General features: G+C 63.7%; 1 protein-coding gene across 1 annotated transcript; it reads right to left on the bottom strand.

The window, feature by feature from the left end:
- Window positions 1-5,294: 5,294 nt before the first annotated feature.
- LOC102447720 (uncharacterized) lies at window positions 5,295-12,363 on the bottom strand. The gene is made up of 6 exons (XM_075940600.2): window positions 11,993-12,363; window positions 10,284-10,335; window positions 7,589-7,776; window positions 6,877-7,038; window positions 6,585-6,707; window positions 5,295-5,500 (listed from the first exon to the last, which is right to left on the bottom strand). Exons 1-6 carry the CDS (start codon window positions 12,137-12,139, stop codon window positions 5,387-5,389), a joined length of 786 nt encoding a protein of 261 aa, XP_075796715.2. The 5' UTR covers window positions 12,140-12,363; the 3' UTR covers window positions 5,295-5,386.
- Window positions 12,364-13,224: the final 861 nt, after the last annotated feature.

Here is a 13,224-nt window from a genome sequence, read left to right as displayed (position 1 = left end):
GCTCCTGACACCCCTCTCCCAGGCGGCCTGCTGGCAGGGCTCCCGGCTCCGAGCTGGGCTACCGTGTGGGCTCCTAGCTGCTCACAGCAGGGGGGTGAGGCTGGAGCCCCCCCGGCCGCTTGCCGAAGGAGGGGGTGAGGCAGGGACAGGCCGAGGGGCGAGTCTCGCACCTTGCAGGCCCCCTTGCACTGTGCGGACCCCCCCCCCGGGGGCAGCTGTCAAAGGAGCTCGGCTGGGGGAGCGTGAGGCTGCAGCTAAAGGCCCCGGGGCGGGGTGAGGAGCCGGCGAGCCCCACCTCTGTGCTGCACGCGCCGGGGGCCTGGCCCGGGGGGGCTTGCACAGCGCGCTGGTTCTAGCTGGGGGAGGTGATGTCTGGCGGGGCTCCCCACATCCCCCGGGTGCGCGTCTCACTCGTGGGCCCGCTGAGCCCAGCAGGGTCCCGCTACCCCGCCAGGAGACCACCGGTGCGCCGGCCCAGGCGGTTACACACGCGGGCACCCCCAAGGGCACTCCTCCTGGAGCCGGGAATCCCCCCAGTCGGCAGCCGGGACAGGCGGGCACGCGTGCGAGGCGGCAGGGAGTGGCCGGGTGCCTGGGGTCCAATCCAAAGGGACGGCCGGGCCCTGACGGTCGCAGCGCCAGCCTCAGGCCGCTAACATGGGAGTGAAGGGGGGAGTAGGCTGGGACCCACCTGCTGCCCAGCCCCAGCCTCTAACGCCCGTGGGCCCCCCGAGAAGCAGAGGCGAGGTGCTGCAGGCCAGGAGGGGAATGGAACAGGGTGCCGGGCTGCCCCAGCTCCCAGCTCCTTAATGGGGGCAGGTGGCCCCTGTGCTGCAGCGCCAGGCCCCTGTGAGCCCCCAAGCCGCGGAGGGGGCAGAGCTGGGGAAGGGCGGGGCCTGTGGCGGGGGGCTGCCCTGGACCCCACCCCTGGGGCACTGGAGGGAGGTTGCCCCAGGTCCCGCGCCCCCCTCGAGACTGCCCTGGTCAGCACCAAGCTCCGGGCCTTGGCAGTTCCTGTAAACTGGCCAGACCCAGCTCGCTAACCCGCCCCCCCATTTGAACCCCTTTGTCTCAGGCGCCCCTGCGGCTCCGTCAGAGCCCGGCTCCGTCCGCCGCTGTCCCAGTCGCTGCTCTCAGCCTGCCCCTGCCACGGGCGCTTGTGTCACCGGGGCCTGGCAGCCCTGGGCCGTGGACGGTGCCCACGCGGGGGTCCTTGCCAAGTGTTCACGCAGCGCGCAAAGGAAGCCAAATTCCCTGGTAACCGACAGGCAGTGGTTCTCTGGTCGGCCCAGAGGGGGCTCGACCCCCACCCCTGGTGCAGGAGGCCAGCGCCACGTCCACGGGCCACGCAGCCAGCGGCAGAGCCGGGGACCGACTCTCCCACGTGCACATCCCTCACGCCGGCAAGGCAGCCGCGTCCCCTGTTTCTACACCTCACGGGGCCACAGCCCTGCTCTGCCAGGCCGCTGAGCGGGGGACTGGCAGAGCCCAGCGCCACCTTGCTCCCGGGCCCCACCCGCGAGTCACCTCCACGCCGTGGCTCGGGGGCCCGCGGACGAGCTGGGGAGAAGCCGGGGCTGGCAGGGTGCAAGGGCCGACCTGCGAGGAGTGACCAGGCCGGGCACCCCAGGGGAGGCGTAGGGGCTGCCGGGTGATGGCTGGGGTGGGAGCTGGCGGCCAAGGCTCTAAGGCCGACAGTGAGCAAGACCCTCCGGCAGCCCCGGGCCCAGGTAACTAAAAGCCGGCAGGAGCCTCCGTCGCTTTGGAGACCCCGAGCAGGCTGCAGCCTCGTGGCCTAGGCGCTGGCCTCTGCTGGCCACCCCCGCGTGAAGGCCCCAGTGACGGGGTGGACCAGCCCCACACTGGGAAGGCTGAGCCCAATCGGGCCCACCTGGCTGAAGAAGCCCCGCCCCCACAGCCCTGCTGGGCATGCTGGGACTGCAGCCCAGGTATAAAAGCCAGGAGAGCGGCTCAGTCCGGGCTGGCTGCCGGGGGCAAGGGACCTCAGAGGAGCGCGCCTGCCTCGTCCCAGGGGAGGGCAGCGGAGACCCCGCCGCCTGCGAGGGAGAGGCCGTCCCCGAGGTACTGAAGGACGCCACGAGCACGTGGGAAGCTGCCCTGCCAGACCAGGGAGGAAGTGGCCAGGGTGGGTGCAGGAGCAGCCTCTCCCATGCAGAGATCCCCGCCGAGGGAGTGGGGGGCCGTCCTGCTGCTCACGAGGCCCTGGGCCAGGACCTGGGGGGGCTGGGTCTCCCTCCGAGGGCACAGCCCTACCCCATGGCCAGGCTCCGTGGGCCGCTCAGCCCAGCCTTAAAGGGCCGGTGAGCAACTCTGGGCGATTGCCTCTGGCCCCCGCACTCCCAGGGTAGGGGCCAGCCTGCAGACTGGTTCCAGAACACGCGGGGTGGCTGTGGGCCCCGATAGCCCCGCAGTAGAAAGGAGCCCGGGGCAGCTTTGAAAACCCAGAAGTGGCTGGGTTAGGGGCCCAGCTCCCGCTGGCTCCGCTGGGAGGGCGCCCGGCCGCCTTGTGAGCTCAGCAGAGCAAGCTGGCGGCCCGGCGCTTCCCAGCGTCCCCAGAGCCTCCCTCGTGCCGGCCCAGCCTCCGCCCGGCCTCCTGGGCGGGAAAAGGGTTAGGGTTGGCTCCTCTGCGGCGGGAGGGCGCTGCCTGCCTAGAGACCGGCCAGCCCTGCCTCTCGGCTCTTGCTCTGCCTCGGGCAGGCAGCGCTCCTTCGAACCAGCCCCCTTAGGGCACATGCTGAGCATTCACTGCCGGCCTCCACTCAGCCGGCTGAGCTATCGCAGGGCACCTGCTGCATGGCCACAGCTTTGGCCAGGCTGGCACGTCCACGTGTGGCTGGACAAAGGGCACCCACGTGGCAGTGGCTTACCCCGGGGTTTCTCTTTGACTAGCTACAGTGCTTCCTCTGCGTGACACAAGCCTGCTGGCTCCTCCGATGGGTTATTTAGTTACCTGCCAGCTCTCTGCCAGGTAAATGCCTGCCTTGACACGGCGACCGGGCTCCGATCTGTGACAGTTACCTGCGGGCTCCCTGCCATGTAAATGCCTGCCTTGACACGGTGACTGGGCTCCGATCCGTGACAGTTACCTGCCAGCTCTCTGCCAGGTAAATGCCTGCCTTGACACGGTGACTGGGCTCCGATCCGTGACAGTTACCTGCGGGCTCCCTGCCATGTAAATGCCTGCCTTGACACGGTGACTGGGCTCCGATCCGTGACAGTTACCTGCCAGCTCTCTGCCAGGTAAATGCCTGCCTTGACACGGCGACCGGGCTCCGATCTGTGACAGTTACCTGCGGGCTCCCTGCCATGTAAATGCCTGCCTTGACACGGTGACTGGGCTCCGATCCGTGACAGTTACCTGCCAGCTCTCTGCCAGGTAAATGCCTGCCTTGACACGGCGACCGGGCTCCGATCCGTGACAGTTACCTGCCAGCTCTCTGCCATGTAAATGCCTGCCTTGACACGGCGACTGGGCTCCGATCCGTGACAGTTACCTGCGGGCTCCCTGCCTTGACACGGCGACCGGGCTCCGATCCGTGACAGTTACCTGCGGGCTCCCTGCCTTGACACGGCGACCGGGCACTGATCCGTGACGACAATGCACGGAACATCCCGTTCGCTTTCATGAAGCTTAAACACCAAATATGTTCTCCAACGATTCACAATCTCTTTGATTCCTTGTAATTCACAAGGAAACTGGCTTGGGGCTTTGGCATGAGCCGGTACCTCCCCTGCCAGCGTGTCACCCTCTTTCCACCCATCCTTTAGCACCAATCTCCTTACACCAATCCCCTGGAGCACTTCCCATCCAAGGCTCGCTCGCACCTAGCGAGGGCCAACTGCCACTTGCAAAAGGCTGCCTGGCCCGCCACGCCTTGCGGAGAACCCATCAGAACCACCCGGCAGCGCTGAGCTGGAGGGTTCAAGAGCTATGCTCAGGTCAGCGCCCAACGGAGTGAAATCCCCCCCCCCCCCCCCCCCACAAATCTGTGTTGGCAGAAGATAGGAAATGGCGGCATTGGAGAAGCGGGGGGGGTCTCTGAACCCCCCTGCTCAGGGAGGCGAGTGAGCACAGAACGATCTGGCATCGTACGTCTGGCTAAGGACAAGTTTAAAAGCTTTTCGGCTAGACTCCTGTGGCACCGTCGTTCTTGCTAGCGGGTCCCTGTGGACGAGGGCCCAGCCAGGCCCAGCGTTTGCCTGGGATGGGGGCGTTTTTAAAATCTCTCTTGGACAGAGTCTGGGGTTGGTCCCTTGCCAGCGAGGTGGGTTGTGTGGGACGAGCCGAGCCAGTGGTACCCCGGTGCTGTGATGAATAGCCCCCTCCCCCCCACTCCCCATTTTCCTGGGTAACCCAAGGCAGCACAGCCACTGCAACTCCTGCAGGACACACATGGCCACTCTTATAAGGGCCTAGCTGGGCCCTGATTGGCTGTCGCCTGCCTCGCTCTAATTGGCTCCCGGGACAGCCTTGCCCAGGGCTGTTTTTAACCCTTTTGACGCTGGAGCAGGTGCTACAACGGGAAAGGCCTGGCCAGAGGCCGAGGTACCGTCCAGCCAGGGAGGGCTGCGGGAAGGCCAAGGTCCGAGGGAGCAGAGCTTAGCTGGCCACAGGTCCCTGGCCTGGAACCCGGGATGGGGGGGACCTGGGTCCCCTCCTTCCCAGCCAGGACCCTCCCTGCTACTTGGGGCGTGGCAGGATCCAGAGATGCAGGAGGCGGGACCAGGCAGGCAGCAGCCCGCAGGGGCGACAGCCAACGCACCAGGTGGGAAGAGCAGAGTGCAGCGTTTGCAGGGGAGGCCAGACCGGGGGGATGGGAAGGTGGCCCAGTGTGTATGGGGTGCGGGCTCTTCCCTGGCCAATAGAACAGCAGCAATTGGGGGCAGGGTAACCAGCGGTCCCGACATTGTCCAGGCACCTGTCCAGGGCTCCCTGGAGGCTGGGCGCTCGGGCGGCCGCTCAGGAGAGATTCTGATGCGGCCCAAAGGACTAGCAGAGCCCCCTCACCTAGGATTATTGTTCCTAGGAGTGGTGCACATTCACGCCTGCCTTGGTGCACGCAAAAAATTTTTTCCACACGTGAGTGGATTACAGGGAATATGGTCTATCCCCTGGCCCTCTCTGCCCCTTGTCCTGACTCTTCACACTTGCTGCCTGCTTATCTTACGGGTGGAGCCCTCGGCACCCAGCAGGGCGTCTGTTCCGTGGTCCATGTGGCTTTGCGGCGTCCTGCCCCCACGGCTCCCCGGGGAGAGAATCAACAGGCTGGGGGTCAGGGAGAGGTTTTTATTATCTGTGCACAGCGAGGTGCCGGAGGGCTCTGTCAGGCTGCTGCTGGCTCCCGTCCGCCCGCGCGTCGGGCCCTCACCACGGCAGGGTGTTTCCCTCCCAGGTCAGCAGGGCGCCGTGGTGCTTCTCGGAGAGGTTGCACAGCATCTTCATCAGCCCGCTGACGCTCTCGTCCACCGTCAGGTCCGCCTGCAACATTCCCCCGGCGCGTGAGCCAGCAGAGCAGCCTGCCCCGCTGGGCACCAAGCTCTGCTCCTCTGAGCCCACGGTAAATCCTCCCCAACCCCAGGGGCTAGGCAGAGCGGGGAGCATTGCCTATACACCGGCACAGGGGCAGACTGCGGGGAAGCATTGGTTTCCAGTGGGGCTGAGGATGACTCAAGCTGCCTCTACACAAACCTATTGCACCGGGACACACAACTGAGCCTCCCCGGCGCTAACGAAGGTGGGGCGCTAACAAAGGTGGGGCGCTAACGAAGGTGGGCGCACCAGCGTGAGCCAGCCATCTGCGTTTTAAGCAACCTGAACATAAGATCAGCCAGGCTGGGTCAGAGCAAAGGTCCATCTGACCCAGTGTCCTGTCTGCCCACAGCGGCCAATGCCAGGTGCCCCAGAGGGAGGGACACAACAAGGAATCCTCACGGGATCCCTCCCCTGTCGCCCATTGCCCGTCTCTGACAAACAGAGGCCAGGGACACCCTCCCTGCCCAGCCTGGCTAACAGCCATAGATAGACCTGTCCTCCGTGAATGTATCTAGCTGCTTTTTGAACCCAGTTAAAGCCCTGGTCTTCACAGCATCCTCCGGCAAGGAGTTCCACAGGTTGACACTGCGCTGAGTGAAGAAAAACTTCCTTTTGTTTCTTTTAAACCTGTTCCCTGTTCATTTCATTGGGTGACCCCCAGTTCTTGTGTGACGGGAACAAGTCAATCACTTTCCCTTCTTCGCTTTCTCCACTCCAGCCATGATTTCACAGACCGCGATCCTCTCGCCCCTTGGTCTCTCTGCCAGGTGGAAAAGTCCCCGCCCAGAGCAGGGCCGCAGGGTAAAGTCAGAGGAGCACCCGCAGCGGGATACGCTGGCCCTGGCGGCCAGGCCCTGGTCTTTGCACTTCCTAACTGCGCTTGGGCCGGAGGCTGCTCAGCCGCAGAAACATGTCCCTGGGCCGGCTCGTTTCCCTGCCAAGCAGCACGCCACCTGCAGCAACCAGAGCGAACGCAGGGGACCCCCGGCCGTACCCCGGGCCCGCTCCCCCGGCGGGTCGCCATAGTTACCTGCACGCCCGGCTGGAAGTTCCCCAGCTCGGTTTTCACCCAGCCCGGGTGCAGCGCCGCGCACAGGATCCCGTCCTCCTGGTAGCCCAGCGACTGGCACTTGGTGAGCATGTTCAGCGCCACCTGCCGGCAAAAGCCCACGGTGAGCGGAGGCCGAGCCGCCCGGGCCCCCAGAGCCGCCCTCTCCATTGGGGGTCACACCCATCCCGTTGGGGCACGGGGGTGTAACTGCCTCCGGGGGTGTTCCCTTCCCTCGCGGCTGCTCCCGCGCCGGGCTGCCCGGGGGCCGTACCTTGCTGCAGCGGTAGGAGACCACTGGCACGAAGGAGAAGGTTTCCGGCGTTTTCGCAATGGACCCCAGGACAGTGGAGATGTTGACGACGGCTGCCCGGCTGCAGCTCAGCCCTTTCTGGTTGCTCCCTTGGGCAGCCTTCTTCAGCAGGGGCAGGAAGGCCTGAGGAGACGGGAGGTCGTTTTGTCTCAGCCCCGGGGCCACCCCACGACCGACTCTCCGCTTCGCGTCCTCCCGCACCCTCTTCCCACCCTTCTCGGCACCCCGCCTGCCAGGAGCGGCTTCCCCATCCGCTCCCCCGAGCAGCTCCTCAACCCCCACCTTCTCCTAGCACGGGGGTCAGCACCTGGCCCCCACACACGGGCTTGGGGGTCAGCGGGGGTGGGGATTGGTGCCACGCAGCAGCCGTGGCCGTGTGCCTTGGGGGGAGATGGCAGGAAGAGGCGGGGTTTGGGGGCTGGTAACAGAGCCCCCCCCGCCCCACCAGGAGACCTGGGCCGGACTGCACAGTCGCTTTCGTCAGGACGGGCCTGCGGGCCGGGCGTGGGAGCCCCCCAGCAGGTCCCAGTGACACCAGCCGCTGCGCTGGGCTTTCCCAGCACAGAGAGGTCTATTGGGGTGGCAAACAGGCCGCAGGCTTTGGAGGCAGCGGGCGGCTGAACGGCCGGATCCCCTCCCCGGCCGTGACCTGAAACTCTTCTCAGACTCAGACCTGGGTCACCAGCAGCGGCCCGACCACGTTGGTGCTGTAGACGCTCAGCATGTCCTCCGAAGAGGCTGACGCCAGCGTGCTGGGCGGCATGACGCCCGCGTTATTTATCAGCAGATTTAGGCCCGTTCCTCCCAGGCGGGCCTCTGCTTCCTTGGCAGCGCTCGTGATGCTCGCGGCGTCCGTAGCTTCTGGAGAGAGAAGGCAGGCGGGCCGTGAGCCTGGCGGGGGGGTTCAGCCAGGGACCCTTCCCGGCCTGCGTCAGAGGGGACACGGGCTTGGTCCTCTCAACGTTTCATTGACTCGGGGTAGGTGGGTCGGCCCCTTAACGCTCCGGCCACAAGTTAGACCCCAAGAGCCAGGAGAGCAGCAAAGAAAACAGACAGGCAGGAAAATCGCCGCGTCCTGTCCAGCCTGCAGGAACCTGGCTCACACCTAGAGCAGGGCTGGAGCATGGCAGGGGGCCAAGACTGGCAGCGAGAAAGTCCCGGCAGCTTTGGGTGCGTTTCCGCGCACTGCCCGACGTGCAGAGCAGGGCGCCCAGCCGCGCGCGGGGCCCAGCGGGGCTCAGAGGCAAGCCCCCCGTTCTAGCTGCTAGCCTGGGTCAGAGTCGGGCTCCTTTCCTCGCACACTTGTTGCTTGTGGGGGGGGGCAAAGAAACTGGCATGGAGCCCAGCCCCCTGCCCGTGCGGCAGGACCCCGCCCCGTCCAGACCATCCCCGGCAGGTGCCTGTCTAAATCTTGCCCCTCTTTCCGCCTTTCGTGGGCCACGGCTCAGGGTGAACATCCCCGGGAACGGCTCCGCTCCAGGAGCCTGCTTCAGAGCCCACGTCCCACAGCAGCGGACGGAATTCAGGTCGTGTGCTGAGCAGAGACCAGGCTCACGCCTGACACTGCTGGGTGGCCCAGACCCCGCAGCCCAGTCTTAGCTCCCCCTGCTAGGGCGTGCACTGAGGGCAGGGCAGGGCCACAGCCCACCAGGGGCTGCCCGTCGCAGGTGGAACGGTTGCGGCGTCTTTCCAGGGTGCCGAACAGGCTGCTCGTATCTGGAATGCGCTGGCACTTGTAATGAAGAGCACAGAGCCCCGCAGGCCAACGAATGTACCGAGTAGCTCTGAGGTGCAGCGTCAAGCTTCCGCACTCTGGCAGTGTTGGGGGTGGATGCAAGCCAAGGCTGGCTCTTCTGCAAGGACGGGGCCCTTAGGCACAGCTGCTCTCATGCCTGCATTAGCTTTGTGCCCTGCGACTGAAGGTGGTTTGCGCCATGGAGCGGGGCGAGCGGGGGGCCCTTTTGGCTAAGGCGAAGCTGCTAGATCAGAATTATTTTGGGGTTCATTTACAATGTACTCTTGGTTCGCGGTGTTAAGCAGGGGCGGCCTTCGGTGAGCGCTCCCGAGGGGCTGCGTGTTCTAGTTTTCTGCAAACTGGTCACCCTCGAGTGGGCGTCTACAGCCAGACTTTGGCACCTGCTAGCCTGACGGATCACAAAGCCAGAGCACATCGATTCAGGAGCCGAAATATACGGTTAGGAGTTTAGACTTTATGTCCGGTGCTTAAAAATTGGTCTGGGAACCGGGTGGCCAAGAACCCAACTCTGTCACATTTCCTGTGCGAGCTTGGTCAACAGGGCCCACTCATTTTGGGAGTCTGGCTTGAGAGACCACTGGGCCTGATCGTCAGAGAAGTCTGGGTGAAGCCACTGACGAATGCATGTTCCTGGCTCCTCACGCGACTCCAAGTGGCCTTTTTGAAATTCAGGCCCATTTTAATCAAAGACATTTTCTCAGCGGGATTTGTGAAAACCCGGCCACAGGCTCACGAGGAAGGCGCATGAGCATGCGGGTGAACAACGGACTAAAGAAAAAACTACCAAGGGACTGACTTCTGGGTGGAGAATAATTTTGAGATTTTTTTTTTTTTAAAGGCCAAGGGAGTTTTATTTTTGAGAAGGAAAATGGTGGGGGGAGAAGGGGGAATCTCCAAGGAAAAAGTCTGGAAACTGTAATCGCCTAATCTTAGCTGAGCATTTCCCTAATAAATAGCCTCTCTCCACAGCTTGGTCTGTTACGTGGTTGTTAGCAGACATGCTCTGTTGCTGAGACAGCCTCACCCCACCTTAGGGCAGGTTGGGTGGGGATCTCCCCAGGCCTTTTCTACCCGGTGCTGTGAAGCAGACTGTTCCCGCAGATGCCAGGTGTGTGTGAGATTTCGTTTGTCTCTTTCTCGCGGGGAAGTTCTCCCACAGGTGAGCATAATCCAGTGGGGAGACCCTCCCCTTTGAGTGAACCAAATGCAGCATTTGGGAGTTGTGCAGCAATAAGGAGCTACAATCTGCTCGCACTGGCTGTGTGTTAAATTGTGTTACATTTGTGGTCCCCCCCAAGTCTTTTCCATCCGTGTGTGGATTTTTTCCAGCCACGTGTGGAATAATGTTATGTGCATGTACAAATGTGCACCACAACAAGAAACTCAGCTGTGGGGGCTCTGCCAATCAGCTGGGGGGCGTTTGAATTTCTCCTGAGTGGCCGCACAAGCGCCCGGCTCACAGGGAACACTGCTTGTGATTGGGTGAGTCAGGTGCTAGCAAGCTGGGAAAGAGAGAACACAGAAGCTCAGAGAGTTGGGGGTTGCAAATCAGGGAGCAGCTGGAGGAGACTGGAGTGGCGCGCGGGTGGGGGCGGAGGAGGTCAGGACGTACCTAGCTGCAGAATCACCACGTTTGGATGCTTTGAAGCTAAAATCTTTAACTCCTAGAAGCAAAACAGAAAAGTGTTAGGGAACGCTTCCGTGCTGCCCATCCCCCCCCCCCCCCCCGCCTGTCTGTGTCTCCTCTTCCCCCATCCATCCTCTCTTCTACCCTGCCCCGGTTCGTCTTTCCCCCTCTCTGCACCTGCTCTCTTCTCATTCTCCCCTCTCTGCCCAGCCATCTGCCCCCCCCTCCCCTGGACCCATCCCTGCCTCCCGCCAACCAATTTTTCTCCTGTTCCAGCTGCTCCCCAGGGTCCCTCTCCAGAGTCCCCGGAACAATTCAGTGATTGCTCTGTGAGCCCTAGAGAGACAGCGAAGGCACCTCCCCGATCTCCCCCCTCCCCACCCCAGGCTGCGGCAAAGAGGTCGCGGTGCACCTTGTACCACCAAGCAGTGTCGAGGTGCGTGGAATCGGTTTTGCCCAGTGCTGTTCTATGGGGCGAGTTGGGGGTATCAATACAACGGGGGAGGCCGACTTTGCCCAAAACTCATTTGAGCAAAACAGGCAGCTCCTGCAGCCCCCAACGGGGTCGCAAATTGGTGGTGGGGTCTGTCTTTCCATTCGCACCGACCTCTGGGTGCCAGCTTCCCTTAATTGTATTTAAAATCCTCCCTGCTTGGCACGGGAGTGTTTCCTTTCAGCTCGAAGCTTTTCATGGGACCGGGGGGGGGGGGGGGTGCGTGTTCTTTTTTCTTTTGTTGAATTTTGGACATTCTTGTCGAAATTGCTCTTGGTCTGACCCCCGACGTGGATGCGGGCTTTCGGCCTGCCCCTGAGGAGGAGCCTGTTGGCAGTTTCGGGGCGTCGGGGTCACCAGGCACCTCCTGAGGCTGGCTGCTGGAGCAATGTGCTGCTCTATCAGGGTGACTCTGCCCTGCAATCGGACCCCCGGGGCTGGCCCAGGCCAGCTGACTTGGGCCCCTGTGACTCAGACTGAACAGAGAACTCAGCGCGGCCAGGCTGGGTCAGACCAAAGGTCCGTCCGGCCCAGCGTCCTGGCTGCCCACCGCGGCCAATGCCAGGGCCCCAGAGGGAGGGAACAAACAGGGACTCCTCTCGGGATGCCTCCGTTGCCCATTCCCGGCCCCTGACACACAGAGGCCAGGGACTCCAGCCTGGCTAAGGGCCGCTGACGGACCTGCCCTCCGTGGAGTGAGCTGCTCATTGCGCAGGAGGGGTTTGTGCTCGGGCTGGAGCCAGGTGTGTGGGACCTGCCGGAGATCGGTGCCAGGGGCCGGAGAGGAAGTTGCCTTGCAGGCAGGGCTCCCGCCCTGGGCAGACAGCCAGGGTTAGCGGGTGGCCCAGCCCTGCCGGGGAAGGCGGGCTGGGGGCTCAGCGGAGGCGACTGGGCAGCACTCCTGCACTTTGGGGGTTCAGCTGGCAGGGCATTTTGGGAACCACAGCCCTGTTGCCCTGCAAGCCTGGAGTGGTGGCAAAGCGGGTGTCTGCCGGGGCAGCGTGCCGGGCTCCCTGCCCCCGTGACGGGATCGTGTCTGAGACGCTCTACCTGGTCAGGCGGATGCAGGAGCGGAGGGGAACGTGCAGCTGCTACGCACTCGGTCCTCCTGGGATCGGCCCTCCACGCCTGCTGTCATCCCGTCCCTTGTGGGAACGGATCCTAGCCCAAAGTCCCGCCAAGCAGAGAGGCTGCGTCTCACCTGGGCGCGTGCTCCCTCGGGGTCCCGGCAGGTGGCAAAGATCACCTCTGGGGGGTTGGGTTTCCCAATGAAACGCTTGACCATCTCCAGGCCAATCCCCCGATTGGATCCGGTCACCAGGACGCTGCGGACGTGAAACCCGGCCATGGCCTCTTCGCGGCTGCCTCCGGGCTCCGACTCTTCGCAAGCCCTGTTGAGTATGGGCTGGTCCGTTTCCCCTGAGCTGTTTTCACTGGGAGGAGTCCCCGCCTACATTGCTGGTGCCTTTCATTGGAGGCTCCTGCTTGTTTGAAAAGCTTAAGCCGTGTCTGAGCAAACGGATCCGTGGATGAATATCTGGAATAAACAATCGTGGCGTTGGCAGGCGAGTGAAACCGGATGCCAGTGGGACGGAAAAGCCCTGCTATTTTCCTTCTCGTTCCTAAGGTTTTCGGATACCCTGAAGCCTTTTCTTTCATCAGTCACTTCCTGGTGCGCTCAGCTGCACGCTGAAGTGCGGCTACGTCGGCCTAAGTGCCCCGCGGCCGCAGGCCAGGCGCTGGCAGAGCAGAGGGGCCCAGACCTTGCGCGGGGCGAGGGAAACCAGCGCAGAGTTGGTTAAACACCCCAGCGGCCGGCGAAGTCGGTGCAAAAAACGGCCCTCGGGTAGCACTCGCTAGAGAAGGGGCTAAGCCTGCCAGAGCCATTCCGAGCGCCCCAGACCATGCGTCCTGGCTTGGGCCCATCGAGAACGGCGACTGAAGCGGGTAAAGGCCACGACGCTCAGAGATGGGTCTGACGCGGCGGCCGGACGCCGGTGGAAACGAGGAGCAACGCCGGGCGCACGGGAGAAGCGGCACCCGTTTCAATCTGGCATGAATCGGGGCCCCTCCCGGGTTCCCCGCGGTTGAAAGGCGGCCCTGTCTGCTCAGCTTTGTGAGGGCCCAGGGTGCCTGCTGGAGAGCGGGGCATGCCTGGGGGGGCACCACACATGTTGTGGCCTTCCCCGGCCTGTAGCAAGCGCCGGTTTGCTCCCTGGGGAAGCCTTCAGTGGGCTGCACTGGCCCAGGTTCAGCACACCCGGAGCCTGCCCTTGACCGCCTTGGCTAGCAGCCGCGGATGGCCCTGTCCTCCAGGAACGCAGCTAATTCCCCTTCTGAACCCAGTCCTGCCTCCGGCCCTCACCGCACCCCGGCCCCAGTCCCTCCCTGCGCTGTGCAGCTACGTCCGTTCGCTGGTTCCAAGCCGGGGGC

Source organism: Pelodiscus sinensis, chromosome 12 (genome assembly GCF_052426305.1).
Source record: "Pelodiscus sinensis isolate ZL-2025 chromosome 12, ASM5242630v1, whole genome shotgun sequence".
Classification (NCBI taxonomy): domain Eukaryota; kingdom Metazoa; phylum Chordata; order Testudines; family Trionychidae; genus Pelodiscus; species Pelodiscus sinensis.
The sequence above is the reverse complement of the archived record's forward strand: the minus strand, read 5'-3'. Positions and strand labels throughout refer to the sequence as shown.

Bases quoted from the DNA above. Each gene is read 5' to 3' on its own strand.
- LOC102447720 (XM_075940600.2), bottom strand. From the start codon at position 12,139: ATGGCCGGGTTTCACGTCCGCAGCGTCCTGGTGACCGGATCCAATCGG. The intron at 7,777-10,283 runs GTACGTCCTGAC...TTCTCTCTCCAG, and splicing joins CGTGGTGATTCTGCAGCTAG to AAGCTACGGACGCCGCGAGC. The intron at 5,501-6,584 runs GTAACTATGGCG...GGAATGTTGCAG, and splicing joins ACTTCCAGCCGGGCGTGCAG to GCGGACCTGACGGTGGACGA.